The 15,024-nt window shown below is 35.7% G+C and overlaps 1 protein-coding gene across 2 annotated transcripts in view; it reads left to right on the top strand.

Annotated features, from left to right (window-relative positions):
* Positions 1-15,024, top strand: part of LOC131801103 (tachykinin-like peptides receptor 99D) — a 209,650-nt gene that overhangs the window by 180,784 nt on the left and 13,842 nt on the right. For both annotated transcript variants that reach the window (XM_059119194.1, XM_059119183.1), the window contains exons 7-8: positions 8,523-8,673; positions 8,895-9,091. In XM_059119194.1, the coding sequence (XP_058975177.1) occupies positions 8,523-8,673; positions 8,895-9,091 (348 nt within the window). The remainder of the gene's footprint in view (positions 1-8,522; positions 8,674-8,894; positions 9,092-15,024) is intronic.

Genomic DNA, 15,024 nt, shown 5'->3' with positions numbered 1-15,024 from the left:
AGAAACAGACATTTGACTATATTCTTCAACGAAATCAGCGTTAACGAAATAGTCAGAAGTGCGTCTTTCCTGTATTTGTGAATTCTCCAAAAAGTCACTGGAATCGACATTTTCGTATTTTGTCTACAAAATTTGGCAAACTATTTCACACATTGAATATTTTTGGATGGCCATCCAAAACTGCTTGGCTTTTGTAATGCCCGATAACCCCCATTCAAATGTGCGTGAGGATCGGGCGACAATTTTGCAGTTTTTTGGTCCATTTCAACCCCTAAATATATGGCGATCATCTCCAAAAAGAGTAGGCTTCTATTCTGACCCTCATCTTATCTCCATGCAAAATTTCGTAAGGATCGGGCCTTAAATGCGATCTGTATATGATATCCTGATATCCTAACTACTTAGTTTTGTTAGCTGTAGAAATATTACCAAATGTTTAATTCAAAATGAAAATATGCCAAAAATATGACAAAATTGAAAAAATATGAGAAAATTTTACAAAATCAATATTTTCATCTTTAGAGAGATATTTTTATGCGATTTTTTTAGACGCTTTTTCTTTCCTGCCAAGAGGCCATTCTAAACTAATGAGAACTTTCGAAATCAGTTCAGCCGTTCTCGACATATAAGAGATTTTTCAAGCATATCTTCTTTGATAAACATATATATCACACATATTTTGCTATATATCCGTTTTGTTGGATGTTAACATCAGTGTGAAGATCAGAAGTAACCTTGTCATGGCTTTGTGATTTCGCCGGGATTTAAAATATTCGCGGTTTAATGAAAAATTTTGAATTTTTTCAACACAAAAGATATGGTCTATTTTACCCGCTAAATATTATCCGATGACCACCCAAATTGGTAGGCTTCTTCCCCGCCCTAAACTCTAGCTACATGCGAAATTCCGCGTCGATTGGTCTATAATTGCGACCTGTATAGCTACTGCAAAATCTGACATTTTTTCAGTATTTGGTCCATTTCAACCCCTAAACATTTGGCGATCATCTCCAAAAGAAATAGGGTTCTATTCTGACCCCAGTCCCACCTCCATTCTAAATTTCGTGAAGATCGGGCCATAATTGCGACCTGTAGAGTGATTACAAATTAACATGGACAGACGGACAGACGGACAGACGGACGGACGGACATACATAGCTAGATCGACTCAGCTCGGCGAGCTAGGAAGATCCATATATACTTCCAATCAAACTTATAATACCCCCAACACATAGTGTTGTAGGGTATAATGAGCAGGATTATTATAGACCAAAAACTATTAAAAAACACGATTGTTGGAGAATAATTCTTTAAAAAAACACAGAAAATCATCAGGCTAAATTAAATTAAAAATTAAATACAGTATGCCAGAATGTCCTTTAAATATTTTTAAAGTCCCGTTCGTTTTTCAGGAGTTCTTTAAAAAGACACGGTTCCTAGAAGGATATTCCTTGAAATTGTTTACCTAAGATTGTTACATATCCTAAAGGATATGAAAATACCCTTTCTCACATCTATTACACTGATGCAACCACAGTCTCCTTGTAAATTAATTTTAATAGAATATATGTTGAGATTTTTGTAAATGTACAGTTATATTCACATGGTGTGGAATATTCTCACAGCTTGCAAGTTATATATATGGCCTTGTTACAAATCCTCTCAAAATAATTTCACATTAAAAGAACTAATTTGACCATAGGGACAGATTACTCTTAATAAAATGGCAATGGAACAGAATGCCAGTTGGTCATCCACATCACAACCGTATACTTGTCTATGTACTTTCATTTTATCTGGCAGATATGTAAACAATAGCTAAACATAAAACTGTCTGCAATTGACAAACATTATTGGCTAAACACCACACACACACAGAGCCAATGACAGACATATCGCAAACAATTTGTAAGAGATATAAAAATGGTCGGCAATTGATCAGCACTAAACCGAAACTTGGACAATAACGAAATGAGAGAAAATTCTCATTTCGGGCAAATGTTTTGCAATTTCATTCAACCTCATTGATGGATGGCTGGCGCTGCCCATCCCTCTTTAATTCAATATTTCTATCTTTCGAAGGAGGAATAATTGCCAACATTTTGACTTTAAGTAGAGAAATACGTGTGAATGTTGCCAAAACTGTACAATGCCATAGAAATTCTAGTAGCTTCGATTACATTGCTATGGAGGAGTCATAACAATTTTTTTTGGCCAACAATTGCTGCCACAAACTACCAAAAGTTGCCAAAAGAGAAAAAAACAAACAAACTCAAATGTTCGATACTAGCAATAATTTTTTATTGACAATCGTTTAGCCAAACAGCCAGCCCACTTTTTTTATTATGTCGTTGGTCTCCGTGTTTTTGTAACATCTGTCACACTGTCTGTTTGTCTGTCTGCATTTAATTGAATAGACAAATTACATATGGGAATGGGTATTCAATATTTGGAATTTTTGTGCTGGTAGTGCAATTCCATGGAAATTCTATAGGATAAATAGCATAACGTATCATGGTGTTTTTCAAAGGAGTTAAATGCTATTGTTCGGTATTTATGACAAAGCATACATATTTTTTTAGTAATTGAGGACAATTTCAATAAACTTAAACAAGTTAAATATTTATACAACTATGACATTACCAAAATTACTCTGACATTGTCAAAATTACAAATTACAATAATCTTGATGCACAGAGTTAATAAATTTTTTTAATATATAACAAGTAAAAAAGCTGGTACAAATTTGACAATTTCCAAAAAAAAAATAAAATCCGTTAAAAATTCTGTTAAAATCTTAAAAATACCGAATGCCTATACGACGACGTGGACCTGGAAAATTTTGTCATAAGTTATTACAATATTTAAATGCGAAACTTGAAGAAAAATCTGTTTACAATGTATCTAAAATCATCAAAACACTTAATATAGGGGGTACCGTTATATGGGGGCTATACGAAGACGTGGACCTGCACAGACAATTTTCTGACATGGGCTGAAGTATCCAATATGACCTCACATGCGAAATTTGAAACAATCCCGGTAAATAATGTCGCTAAGATCATCAAAATACCGAATATCGCGGGGGTACGGTATATGGGGGCTATACGAAGACGTGGACCTACATGGCCCATTTTCTGTTTTATGCTGCAGCATCTATTACGAACTTCAAATGACAACTTTGAAACAATTCCGGTGAATAATGTCGCTAAAATCATCAAAATACCGAATATAGGGGGTACCGTTTTATGGGGGCTATATGAAGACGTGGACCTGCACAGACAATTTTCTGGCATGTGATGAAGTATCCATTACGAACTTCACATGCGAAATTTGAAACAATCCCGGTAAATAATGTCGCTAAGATCATCAAAATACCGAATATCGCGGGGTTACGGTATATGGGGGCTATACGAAGACGTGGACCTACATGGCCCATTTTCTGTTTTATGCTGCAGCATCTATTACGAACTTCAAATGACAACTTTGAAACAATTCCGACGAATAATGTCGCTAAAATCATCAAAATACCGAATATCGGGGGGTACCGTTATATAGGGGCTATACGAAGACGTGGACCTACACAGATTATTTTCTGTCTTAGGCTGTAGTATCCATTACGAACTTCAAATGCCAAATTTGAAACAATTCCGATGAATAATGTCGCTAAAATAATCAAAATAGCGAATATCGGGAGGTACCGTTATATGGGGGCTATATGATAACTTGGGCCTACATGGCCCATTTACGAACTTAACCTGCCTACTGGCAAAATATACATGTGTGCAAAATTTTAGCCTTCTATTTCAATTTGTTCGAAAAATAGCGTGATTACAACAGACAGACAGACGGACAGACAGACAGACAGACACACAGACAGACAGACGGACATGGCTAAGTCGCCTTAGAATTTTACGCTGATCAAGAATATATATACTTTGTTGGGTCTGACATGAGTATTTCGAGGAGTTACAAACGGAATGACAAAATTAATATACCCTCCATAGTATGGAGGAGGGTATAAAAACAAGTTAAATCGTATCAATCGGTTTTGCCGACAGATGTATATTATAACGTGCCATATTTAGACTACGTCGTCTACTTCCTATACTTTATATGAAATAAGTGTACATTTTTTTGAAAATGTGGAAATATGCGTGAGGTACCAGATAAAGCGGACCGAAATATTCCACTTCCACAAAATATTAACACGTGCAAAATTTAAAGTAAATCGAACATTTATATTCGATTTTATACAAAATCACAAATTCCGATTAATTACGTATTAATATCAGATTACATATTCATATCAGAGAAGTGTTGACTTGTTTCGCAATTATCACAGATATAAACACTGGACCTTTGAATCTTTGTCCTTGAGGTAACAGAACGGGTTGGCAGAGTGAGTGAGTGTTTGTTTTTCAAAATGTGGAACCCTTTGTGGGGGAAGTACCGGAAACAGTTCGCCGATATATCACATTTTCAAAGCATTTTCTTGTGTTAGTAAAATGAATTGCATGTGTGAATTTTAAAGAGTTATTCGAAACTTTTACCCTTTGTGGAGAACGTATCAGAAGAAATGGTTCGATATCTGCCATCTTTATAACAGATGTTGATAGAAATATTGAAATGTATTAATTTCGCGTTTTATAAGCTTCATGGATATTCAAACTTTGACCCTTTAGTGGGAGAGGTAGTGGATCCATATATCCCATCTTCACAGCAGATCTTTGGTTAGTAGAAATAATGGGATGTTCATTTCGGATTTAATAATAGTTTTGGTTATTCGAAACGTTGATCCTTTGTGGGGGAGGTACCAAAAGAAATGGTCTGATCTCTACCACCTTTATAACAGATCTTATCTTGATAGAAATATTGAGATGTGCCAAGTCTGAATGGAATCGGTTGTTAATTTCGTGTCTTATGAGTTTCAGTATATTCAACATTTTGACCCTTTGTGTGGGAGGTACAGAAAGAGTGAACCGATATACCAGTACAAAAAGAGTGAACCATCTTCACACCAGACCTTGGTTTAATGAAATTTTTGTGATGTGTGTAATTTGAAGACAATCGGACTCAGATTCCAAATTTTGACCCTTTTTGGGAAGGAGCTTGATGGTGTGGACTGATATTGTCCATTTACGCACCTGACCTAGCACTGATGCAAATATTATACCAAATTGTTGAGCGAATGCTCTTATACTAATGATTCTTGGATTAATACAGAGCTCTCTACATTTTTTCAAAGCTCTATAGTAAATGTTGCGAAGGATTCGATATATATAAGAACTATAAGTGCTTTCAAAATATTGGGTTTCCTTTGTATAAAGTCAAGCATGTGTAAACGCTCACAAAAAGTTTGTCCTTAGAAGCCAAAACTCTTCTGGCCGTTTCGATCTAAAAACGAGTATTATAAAATCTATTTGGGATTTTCCACAACCGAGGAGGATATTAATAAAACCATTGCAGAATAAACCTACTCCTATTTTTTCTGTCCAAAACTACTTCAACGTCTGCATATGTAATCTCTTGAAACTATCAGTGTCCTCAATATCAAATTTCAGGATTTAAGGTCTATTGCTTCACCTAATATTTAGTACGCATATTCAGACTATCTACATCTCCCTCCTAGATACCAAGAGTGATACAAAATTAGTTTCATTTGGTACTTTTTGAATAATTATAGTAGGCATTTGCAAAATCAGCCCCAGATTCTAACCTGAATATCAAATTTCGGGCTCACAGCTTTATCCCTTCACCTAATATCGAAAATTAGTAGCATTTAGTACTTTTCGTACAAATACAGCACGCGTTTCCAAAATCAACTCCATAGCTTAAGCACAGACACCAACCAAAAAACAGACACCACCAAATTTCGGAATTTCAGCTCTATCCCTTCACCTAATGCCAAATTTAGTAACATTTAGTACTTTTCGTACAATTATAGTATACATTTTCAAAACCACCTCCAAAAACCAACAGAGACCTCAATATCAAATTTGATGATTCCAGCTCTATCCAATTTAGTACTTTACTTTCCAAACCACCGCCAAATCTCAACCTCAAACAGCATTTGTAATCAAACTATCAAATTTCAGAATTGTATTTCTATCCTTTCGCCGAATAATAAATATAGATCCTTTCACTATTTTTCTCACTTCCAAAACCACCTCCATATGTCCACGTGTGTAGACACGAATAGTGACCATAATACCAAAATTCAGATTTCACGAACCCAATTTTCACACAATACCAAAATGATTCAAATATAGTACTTTTTCAGTACCGGTTTTCAAATTCACCTTTTTATCAAAAACCTACCACCAACAGGGACACCAATACAAAATTTCAAAACAAATTTAATATCATTTAGTTCGCACACTTAGTACACCTTTCCCAACCACCTTCGTATATCAAACATATATTGATTCTCATACCAAATTCTTATTTTAAGCTCTATCAGATCCCATAGAACAAATTAAGCGCAAAAATCCAAAGCAAGTTCAATGTCAGTGCGTGTGTATGTTTGTGGTTCCTTAAAATTTTTTGTTCGCTCGATACAAAACCGGAACTGTGTAAAATAAATAAATATTAAACACATTTATGTTGTGGGAAATTCGAATGAAAATGGTGGTTTTAGTTGAGATTTCTTCAGACTAGGGAAAATGAGTTAAATAGTTAGTTAAATTCATTTTCGCATATTCACCTCCATACCAAATTGTTATTTTAAGCTCTATTATTTAATATAATACGAAATGATACTACTTTGGAAGTTCAGTAGCATTTTAGAACCTTTCCTTAAATTTCGAATTTCTAACAAGTAAAAAAGCAGAAAGTTCGGCCGGGCCGAACTTTGAATACCCTCACCATTTGGAACGAATTAGAAAAACCCATTAAAAATTCTGGTTAAACCTTTAAAATACCTAAAATCTGAAGTTGCCGATATATGGGGGGATATACGATATTGTGGACCTATATAGACAAATGTATGCCTGGAAGTAAAGTACTCACAAAGAACTCCTTGTGAGTACTTTACTTCCAGGCATATCGGGGGGTACCTTTATGTGGGGGATATATGATATCGTGGACCTATATAGACAATTCTCTTTCAGGGGGTAAAGTACTCACGAGGGACTCTTTGTATGGAATTTCAGACAAAATGTTGCCAAAAACATCAAAATACCGAATATCGGGGGGTGCCGTTATATACGATATCGTGGACCTATATAGATAATTCTCTTCCAAGGGATAAAGTGCTCACAAAGAACTCCTTGTGTGGAATTTCAGACAATTCCATTGAAAAATGTGTCTAAATTCATCAAAATACGGAATATCGGGGGTACCGCTATATGGAGGCTATACGATATCGTGGACCGAAATAGCCCATCTTCGAACTTGACCTGCCTGCAGGCAAAAGAGAGATCTGTGCAAAATTTTTGCTTCCTATCTTAATTCGTTTTGACTGTAGCGTAATTACAACAGACGGACGGACAAGGCTAAATCGTCTTAGAATTTTACGCTGATCAAGAATATACATACTTTTTTGAGTCTAAAATTATTATTTCAATGAGTTACAAACGGAATGACGAACTTAATATATCCTCCATACTATGTATGGTGGAGGGTATAAAAATGTTTTTCCTTCACTCCATCAGTGACTCACATTCGAAATTTCAGAATTCTAGCTCATTCCGTTTGTACAATAAAAAGTATTCAATTTTTAGTACATTGTAATACTTTTCATATCCTTTTAGTACGAATTTCCAAAAACCCAGCCTTATCACACGTCTACGCATCAAGACTGATCCTCGTGCAAAATTTCAAGATTCTAGCTTCAGCCGTACTATCAATTCAAAAAAAGAGTTCATGCACTTTTCTTCACTGTTTTTTTTTTTTTTTTTTTTTTGAAAAATTTCCCTTTAGCTCATAAAAATAATAAAAATACAGGCTATATGTAGAAGTTGTTATTTGTCTCCGTAATGTATAAAGCCTTTTTTAAATTTTGTATTTAACTGTATATTATGTTCACCCTTGCGTATGATGATTATATTTCCAGCGACAATACTCATACGCATGGCTGTGCCGCATTGAAAGACCAATAAAAAAAATGTACCATAATAAAAACATGCCAGATATCATTTATCCCCTCCATGGCAATTAAAATTTAAATAAATTTCATATTTTTGATGATGTTATGAATAATATTTGTCGAATCGATATAATTTGAATGCGAAACCACGTCAAGTCAGAGGAAATAACAAATAAATGTGTATTTATATGAAATCAAAAATCGGAATAAAAATAAAACATATAACAAACGAAAATATTATGAATATAATATTTCACAAAAAAATTTGGGAGTGTGTGTGTGGTTATTTTCCATATAAAATTTGTTATGATATGTTAAGTCTCGACAAAGAGACATACGCACATATTTTGTATCACATATTTTCAAATAATTTGAATAACAAATCCCTCTCTCTCTCCCTTTCTTTTTTCTATTCTTTTTGGTTTCTTTGCAGCTACAACATATTATTTATGATACTCACATATTTTCTACCCGTCATATCAATGACCGCAACCTATTCGCGTGTGGGACTGGAGCTGTGGGGTTCCAAGGCCATTGGTGAATATACACCGCGTCAGGTGGAGAATGTAAAAAGTAAACGTCGTGTAAGTCAATGCTTGATCATGCGATGATGTTATCAAGAATATGTCATGAATTTCCAAAAAAAAAAAGTTACAACAACAACAATTTAATGGCAAATGTGGAACGAATATGCCATTGGCATATCCACTTCAAAAATTGTTGTGCTCCTTGTAACACTCTAAGCTATGTGTGGCATTTTCATCATCTGCTTTCCTTTCCATTTTTGTCGTCTCTTCTCTTTCAGGTGGTTAAAATGATGATGGTTGTGGTTTTAATATTTGTCGTCTGTTGGCTCCCATTTCATGCATATTTCATTGTGACTTCCTGCTATCCGGCCATAACTGAGACACCCTTCATACAGGAGGTGTACCTGTTCATATATTGGCTGGCAATGAGTAATTCCATGTACAATCCGATTATATACTGTTGGATGAATTCGCGGTGAGTAACAGCAAAAAGAGAAATCAATAACCATCATTTGCATCGTCAACATCATCATCATCATCTTTATATTCATCATCGTAGCCACCATCGGCAGCTGTAGCAGCACTTTTGGCAAAAATATCGCTTCCCAGAAAATGTTCTAACAGGATGTGTAAACATTTTTCTCTTAAAAGCATTGTTTTAGGTTTTGCTTTCATTGGTTTTTCTTTTGTTTGTTGTTTTTTTTATTTTTTCTTTGTTCATACATAGGTGCTTTTAAATACTGGCATTTATTAGCATAAATGGAAGCCAAACCCATAACCTCGCTCTACCTCTCCTCTCCCCCGTCTCCCCATCTCTTTTTACCCCCTCTATGAGCATGTGGCATGGCAGAGATTGTTTAGATTGAGTTATTGTATTTTCTTGTGGCTTCCATCAACGTCTTCCTTTTGAGCGCAAAAATCCGAAGCAAGTTCAATGTGGGTGCGTGTGTGTGTTTGTGTTTCCTTAAAATGTGGCTTGTTCGTTCGCTACAAAGCCGGAACTGTGTGAAATTTACCATAAATAACATTAAACACATTTTCCCATCTATGTTGTGGAAAATTCAAATGAAAATGGTGGTTTTAGTTAGGATTTGGGTTAAAAACTATTATTACATAATGTGGTCTTAAGGCTTGGGAAATGAGTTAAATAGTTAGCATGAATATTCGTGGAATCCTTGGAATTTATTTTAAAAATTCTAAATTTATTTCCCTATATTCAAATGGTAGATTCATGGTACAACAGAAAGGTAAGCTATAGCTACCAGCTGATTACAATTTTTTCTAAGTATGTCCGACATCTTGCAAAATTTGTGTATTTATATATTGTTAAAAAATAATATTTTGAAAATCAATAATTGGAAGAAACGCACATTGCAGCGCGCAAATTAAAGGTAATAACCATTTTTGTCATGTAGTTGAAAGATTGATCAAATGGGATAATACTTTTGAAAAAAAATATAGGCATTCCATTCATCTTTCACGCTTTTTAATCAATAATAAAAATAGAGAAATATATGAAATAAGTTAGAACAACCTGTTGATTCTAATTTTGAATAACTCAGTACCTTTACGAAACTGTTCTACCTCCTCATTATACCATGGTCGTTACAAAATCATTGTAAGTTCTTATTGTTCCACTTGTCCTATTTTATACGTTCATAAAGAAAGGCCCTGCCAAGACCAAGACCCTGCCATGAAATCTTCAGCTAGATATACGGCATGGCTTATCAGGTCACAGATGTTAAAAATACGTATCGGCTATAAAGTCTGCAACAAAGTTAAACTTCATAATAATAAAACACTATGTGTTGGGGGTATTATACGTTTGATTGGGCCAAAAATTATGTAACATCACGAAATATTGGTTTCCCACATAGGAAAGTATATATGGATCTTCCTATCTCGCCGAGCTGAGTCGATCTAGCTATGTATGTCCGTCCGTCCGTCTGTCCGTCTGTCCATGTTAATTTGTAATCATTCTACAGGTCGCAATTATGGTCCGATCTTCACGAAATTTAGAATGGAGGTGGGGTTTGGGCCAGAACAGAACTCTATTTCTTTTGGAGATGATCGCATAATATTTAGGGGTTGAAATGGACCAAATACTGAAAAATTTCCTGATTTTGCAGTTGCGCTACATGTCGCAATAATAGATCAATCAAAACGGAAGTTAGCGTGGAGCTAGGACTTAGAGCTGGGCAGAAGCCTTCCAATTTTGATGGTCATCGTGTAAAATCTAGTGGGTGAAATAGGCCATAATATTTGTGTTAAATAAAAGTCAAATTTTCCATTAAATCGCGAATATTTTTAATCCCGACCGTTATATAGATGCCGATAGTAAATATATCGGTTATATATAGCGAAATATATTCAATGTGTATATACAAAGGAAGGGGATGGTAGTTAGAATGCTAATATCTCAATAATGGCTGGACCGATCTTGACAAATTTTGTCAATTTAGAATGTCCCTTTGACATAAAAGTATAAAATCTATAAAAATAAAATAAAGATGTTAATATAGATTTTGTAGTATTTTGTGATATTTTTTTATTTTCATATTTTTATCGCATGCGATTTTTTCAATTTGACTTATAATATTTTGTAATATGTTTTTCACCTTACAAAACAAGTAGTGGTTATTATATATATACATATAAAATTTTCACAAGGGTAGGGTTGGGCGCAGAAGGGCTAGGCCTATTGTAGGGGGCAATATATTAGGGGGTTCAAATGGACCAACAACTAAAAATGTTCCAGCCGTTATAAAGGTCACAAATAGAAACCAAAGGACACGAAATCTCGCAAAAGTTAGAGTTAGGACAGCGGGTACAATGGACCACTAATTTTGTGTGAAAAAATACCAGCATTACTTACAGGCGATATCCGAAATACACAAAAGGCGAATTTCTGGCTTTTTTATGCTGGTTTCGTTGACGAATTTAGCCAAATGTCTTAGACAAGCAAATCATATAGATGAGTCTAAATTAGGAGATACGGAGGGGCTTCTTGCTTTTGGAGATGATTACAAAGTATTTAGGGGTTCAAATTAATCAAAAACAGAAATGTCTTTCCGATCACACAATTGAAGCCAATCGACACGCCTGTGAAGAGAGTGAAGGACAGGGAAGTATTCTAGCATTTTGGATGACCATTGGATTATATTTATCTGTAAAATGGACTACATCAACTAACAGCCCGACGGAGTGCATAAATGTTGGGCAAATGTCCCTAGTCAAAATCCTAATTTCAAAAGCGAAATCTTCCAATATGGATTTGGACATAAGGGGGATTCTAACATATTGTAGTGTTGTAGGGTATAACATAGTCGGTCCCGCACGACTATAGCCTTTTCTTACTTGTTTAAATTTAATTGAATAAAAGCAAAAAATGTCGGAAAAAGCATCAAATTTTAGAATTAGTTTAGATTTGTTCGAATTGGTCACCTTTGGCACTAATTATGGCCTTCACGTCTAACGAAACCGTCACGCGCTGCCCGAATGTTGCTCTGCGTATTTTGGCCCACTCCCGGCGAAGCGCTTGCTTTCCAAAATACTCCAGACACAATAGTTGTCGCTGGAAATGACTCGAGGAACCTCATTTTGTAACCATTCTTGGGTGGCGCGTGTTGTTTCCAACAATATGTTTCCAGAATATTTTCGCAATAATATTTGGCATTTATTCTGATACCATGGTCGATTAATACGAGCGGAGAACGACCATCGGCGGTTATGGCGACCCACACCATCGCCATGGCCGGCGCTTTAGTTCTAGTGGCCAACTGAAGGTGCCCATTTTCAGCTGTTTGTTTACAAACTGCTGGACAACGAATGTTTTCTCATCGGAGCAAACCAAATTCGGCAGTTCACCACTTTCGGCCAAGTGGTGTAAGTTCTTGCACTTTTTTGAATTTCAATGACTTTACCCCGAGCTCATTTTTCAATATTTGCGGAATGGAATATTGCGATATGTTCAGCTCACGAGCCATTTTTGGGCCACGGAATTTCGATCAAGTGGTGTTGTGATGTTGCTGTTTTCTTCCGTCTATTTCCTTGACGTCAGGCTACCAGCTACCAGTATCACGGTAACGAGCGATGGCACGAGACACAAAAGATTTACTCGCATTTAAATGCTGGAGTGCTCTAACGATAGTCACTTGTGGCTTTCCAGACAAATATAAAGAAATCACACTATCACGCTTGAATTCCATCACGAATAACTTTTTTTCTGGAATATTCTCACCAAAATGCTTTTGTACGCTTGTAAACAATATAATGAGTTGTCACTGGAATAATTTTAACAGCTGTCGGATGAGTGGCTTAGAAATGACAGCAGTCTGAATTTTGTTGCAGTTTTTTGCAAGAACTTACACCGCAACAGAAAGAAAATAGGCTCAAAGGAGCTAAAGAGTTGTTTCGCTTGGCCGAAAGTGGTGAACTGCCGAATTTGGTTTTCTACGATGAGAAAACATTCGTTGTCCAGCAGTTTGTAAACAAACAAGATGATCATGTTTACTTGCCAAAGAGGTCAGCTGAAAATGTGCACCTTCGGTTGGCAGAACGTGTGCTGAGGGCCGCCATAACAGCCGATGGTCGCTCTCCGTTCGAATTAATAGACCGTGGTATCAGAATAAATGCCGAATATTATCGTGAAAATATTCTGGAGGGTATATTAAAGCCTTGGGAATGCAACAATTTTGGCCACAGACCTTGGACATTCCAACAGGACTCAGCACCATCGTGCTTAGTACGCGACACCCATGAATGGTTACAAAATTAGATTCCTCGCTCCATTTCCAACGCACAATGGCCACCAAAATCTCCGGATACCAATCCGTTGAACTATTGTGTCTTTTGGAAAGCAAGGTTGGCACTAAAAAATAACAAAGTGTCGACCACCTCAAGCGCTTCGCTGGGAATGGGCCAAAATACCGCAGAGCAACATTCGGGCAGCGTGCGACGGTTTCCTTGGCTGTTTAAAGGCCACAATTCGTGCCAAAGGTGACCAATACGAACATGTCTAATATTTGATGCTATTTCCGACATTTTTTGCTTTCATTCAATAAAATTAAAAAAAAAAACAAGTAAGCAAAGGCTATAGTCGTGCGGGACCGACTATGTGATACCCTACAACACCACAATATGATAGAAGCCCCCTTATGTCGAAATCCATTTTGGGAGATTTCGTTTTTGAAATTATGCTGTTAGTTGTTTTCGTCCATTTACAGCTGAATATAATCCAATGGTCATCAAAAATGTTAGACTTTTTTCCTGTCTTCTCAGGCGTGTCGATTGGCTTCAATTGTGTGATCAGGAACATTTTTCTGTTTTTGGTTCATTTTAACCCCTAAATATTTTGCGATCACCTCCCAAAGCAAGAGATTTCTTAATAACGGATGAATCAAGAATATTTTTAATTGTTGGTCCATTTCAACCCCTAAATATATTGTGAACATCTTACCATTGTGAAAATTTTCGTGAGGATCGGACGATAATTGCAATATGTATATAATAACCCCAACCTGTGTTGTAAAGTGCAAAAATATTACAAAATATACACTTCAATATTATAAGTCAAATAGAAAAAATATGAAAAAATAAAAAAATGTCACAAAATACTACAAAATCTATATTAACATCGTTATTGGCATCTTTTTATAGGATTTTTTTAGATTTTATACTTTTATGCCAAAAGGGCATTCTAAATTTACAAAATTTGTCCAAATCGCTCCAGCCATTCTGGAGATATAAACATTCTAGCTAACATCCCCTGCCTTTGTATATATATATATATATATATATATATATATATATATATATATATATATATCCGATATTTTTACTATCGGCATCTACGTAACAGTCAAAATTGACCTGTTCGTCTATTTGTGATTTCGCCGGCATTAAAAATATTCGCGGTTTAATGGAAAATTTGACTTTTATTTATCACAAATGCTATGGTCTATTTCAACCACTAAATATTACCCGATGACCATCAAAATTGGAAGGCTTCTGCCCAGCCCTAAGCTCTAGCCCCATGCTAACTTTCGCTTCGATTGGTCTATAATTGTGACCTGTAGAGCAACTGCAAAATCAGGATTTTTTCAGTTTTTGGTCCATTTCAACCCCTAAATATTATGCGATCATCTTCAAAAGAAAAAGGGTTCTATGCTGACCGTAACCCCACCTACATTTTAAATTTCGTGAAGATCGGGCCATAATTGCGACCTGTAGATTGATTACAAATTAACATGGACAGACGGACAGACGGACGGACGGACATACATAGCTAGATAGGAAGAGCTCGGCGAGATAGGAAGATCTATATATACTTTCCTATGTGGGAAATCAATATTTCGTGGTGTTACATAGTTTTTGGCCCAATCAAACTTATAATACCCCCAACACAAA

Source organism: Musca domestica, unplaced genomic scaffold (assembly GCF_030504385.1).
Source record: "Musca domestica strain aabys unplaced genomic scaffold, Musca_domestica.polishedcontigs.V.1.1 1, whole genome shotgun sequence".
In the NCBI taxonomy this organism is placed as follows: domain Eukaryota; kingdom Metazoa; phylum Arthropoda; class Insecta; order Diptera; family Muscidae; genus Musca; species Musca domestica.
This window is presented reverse-complemented; position numbering and strand designations above follow the sequence as displayed.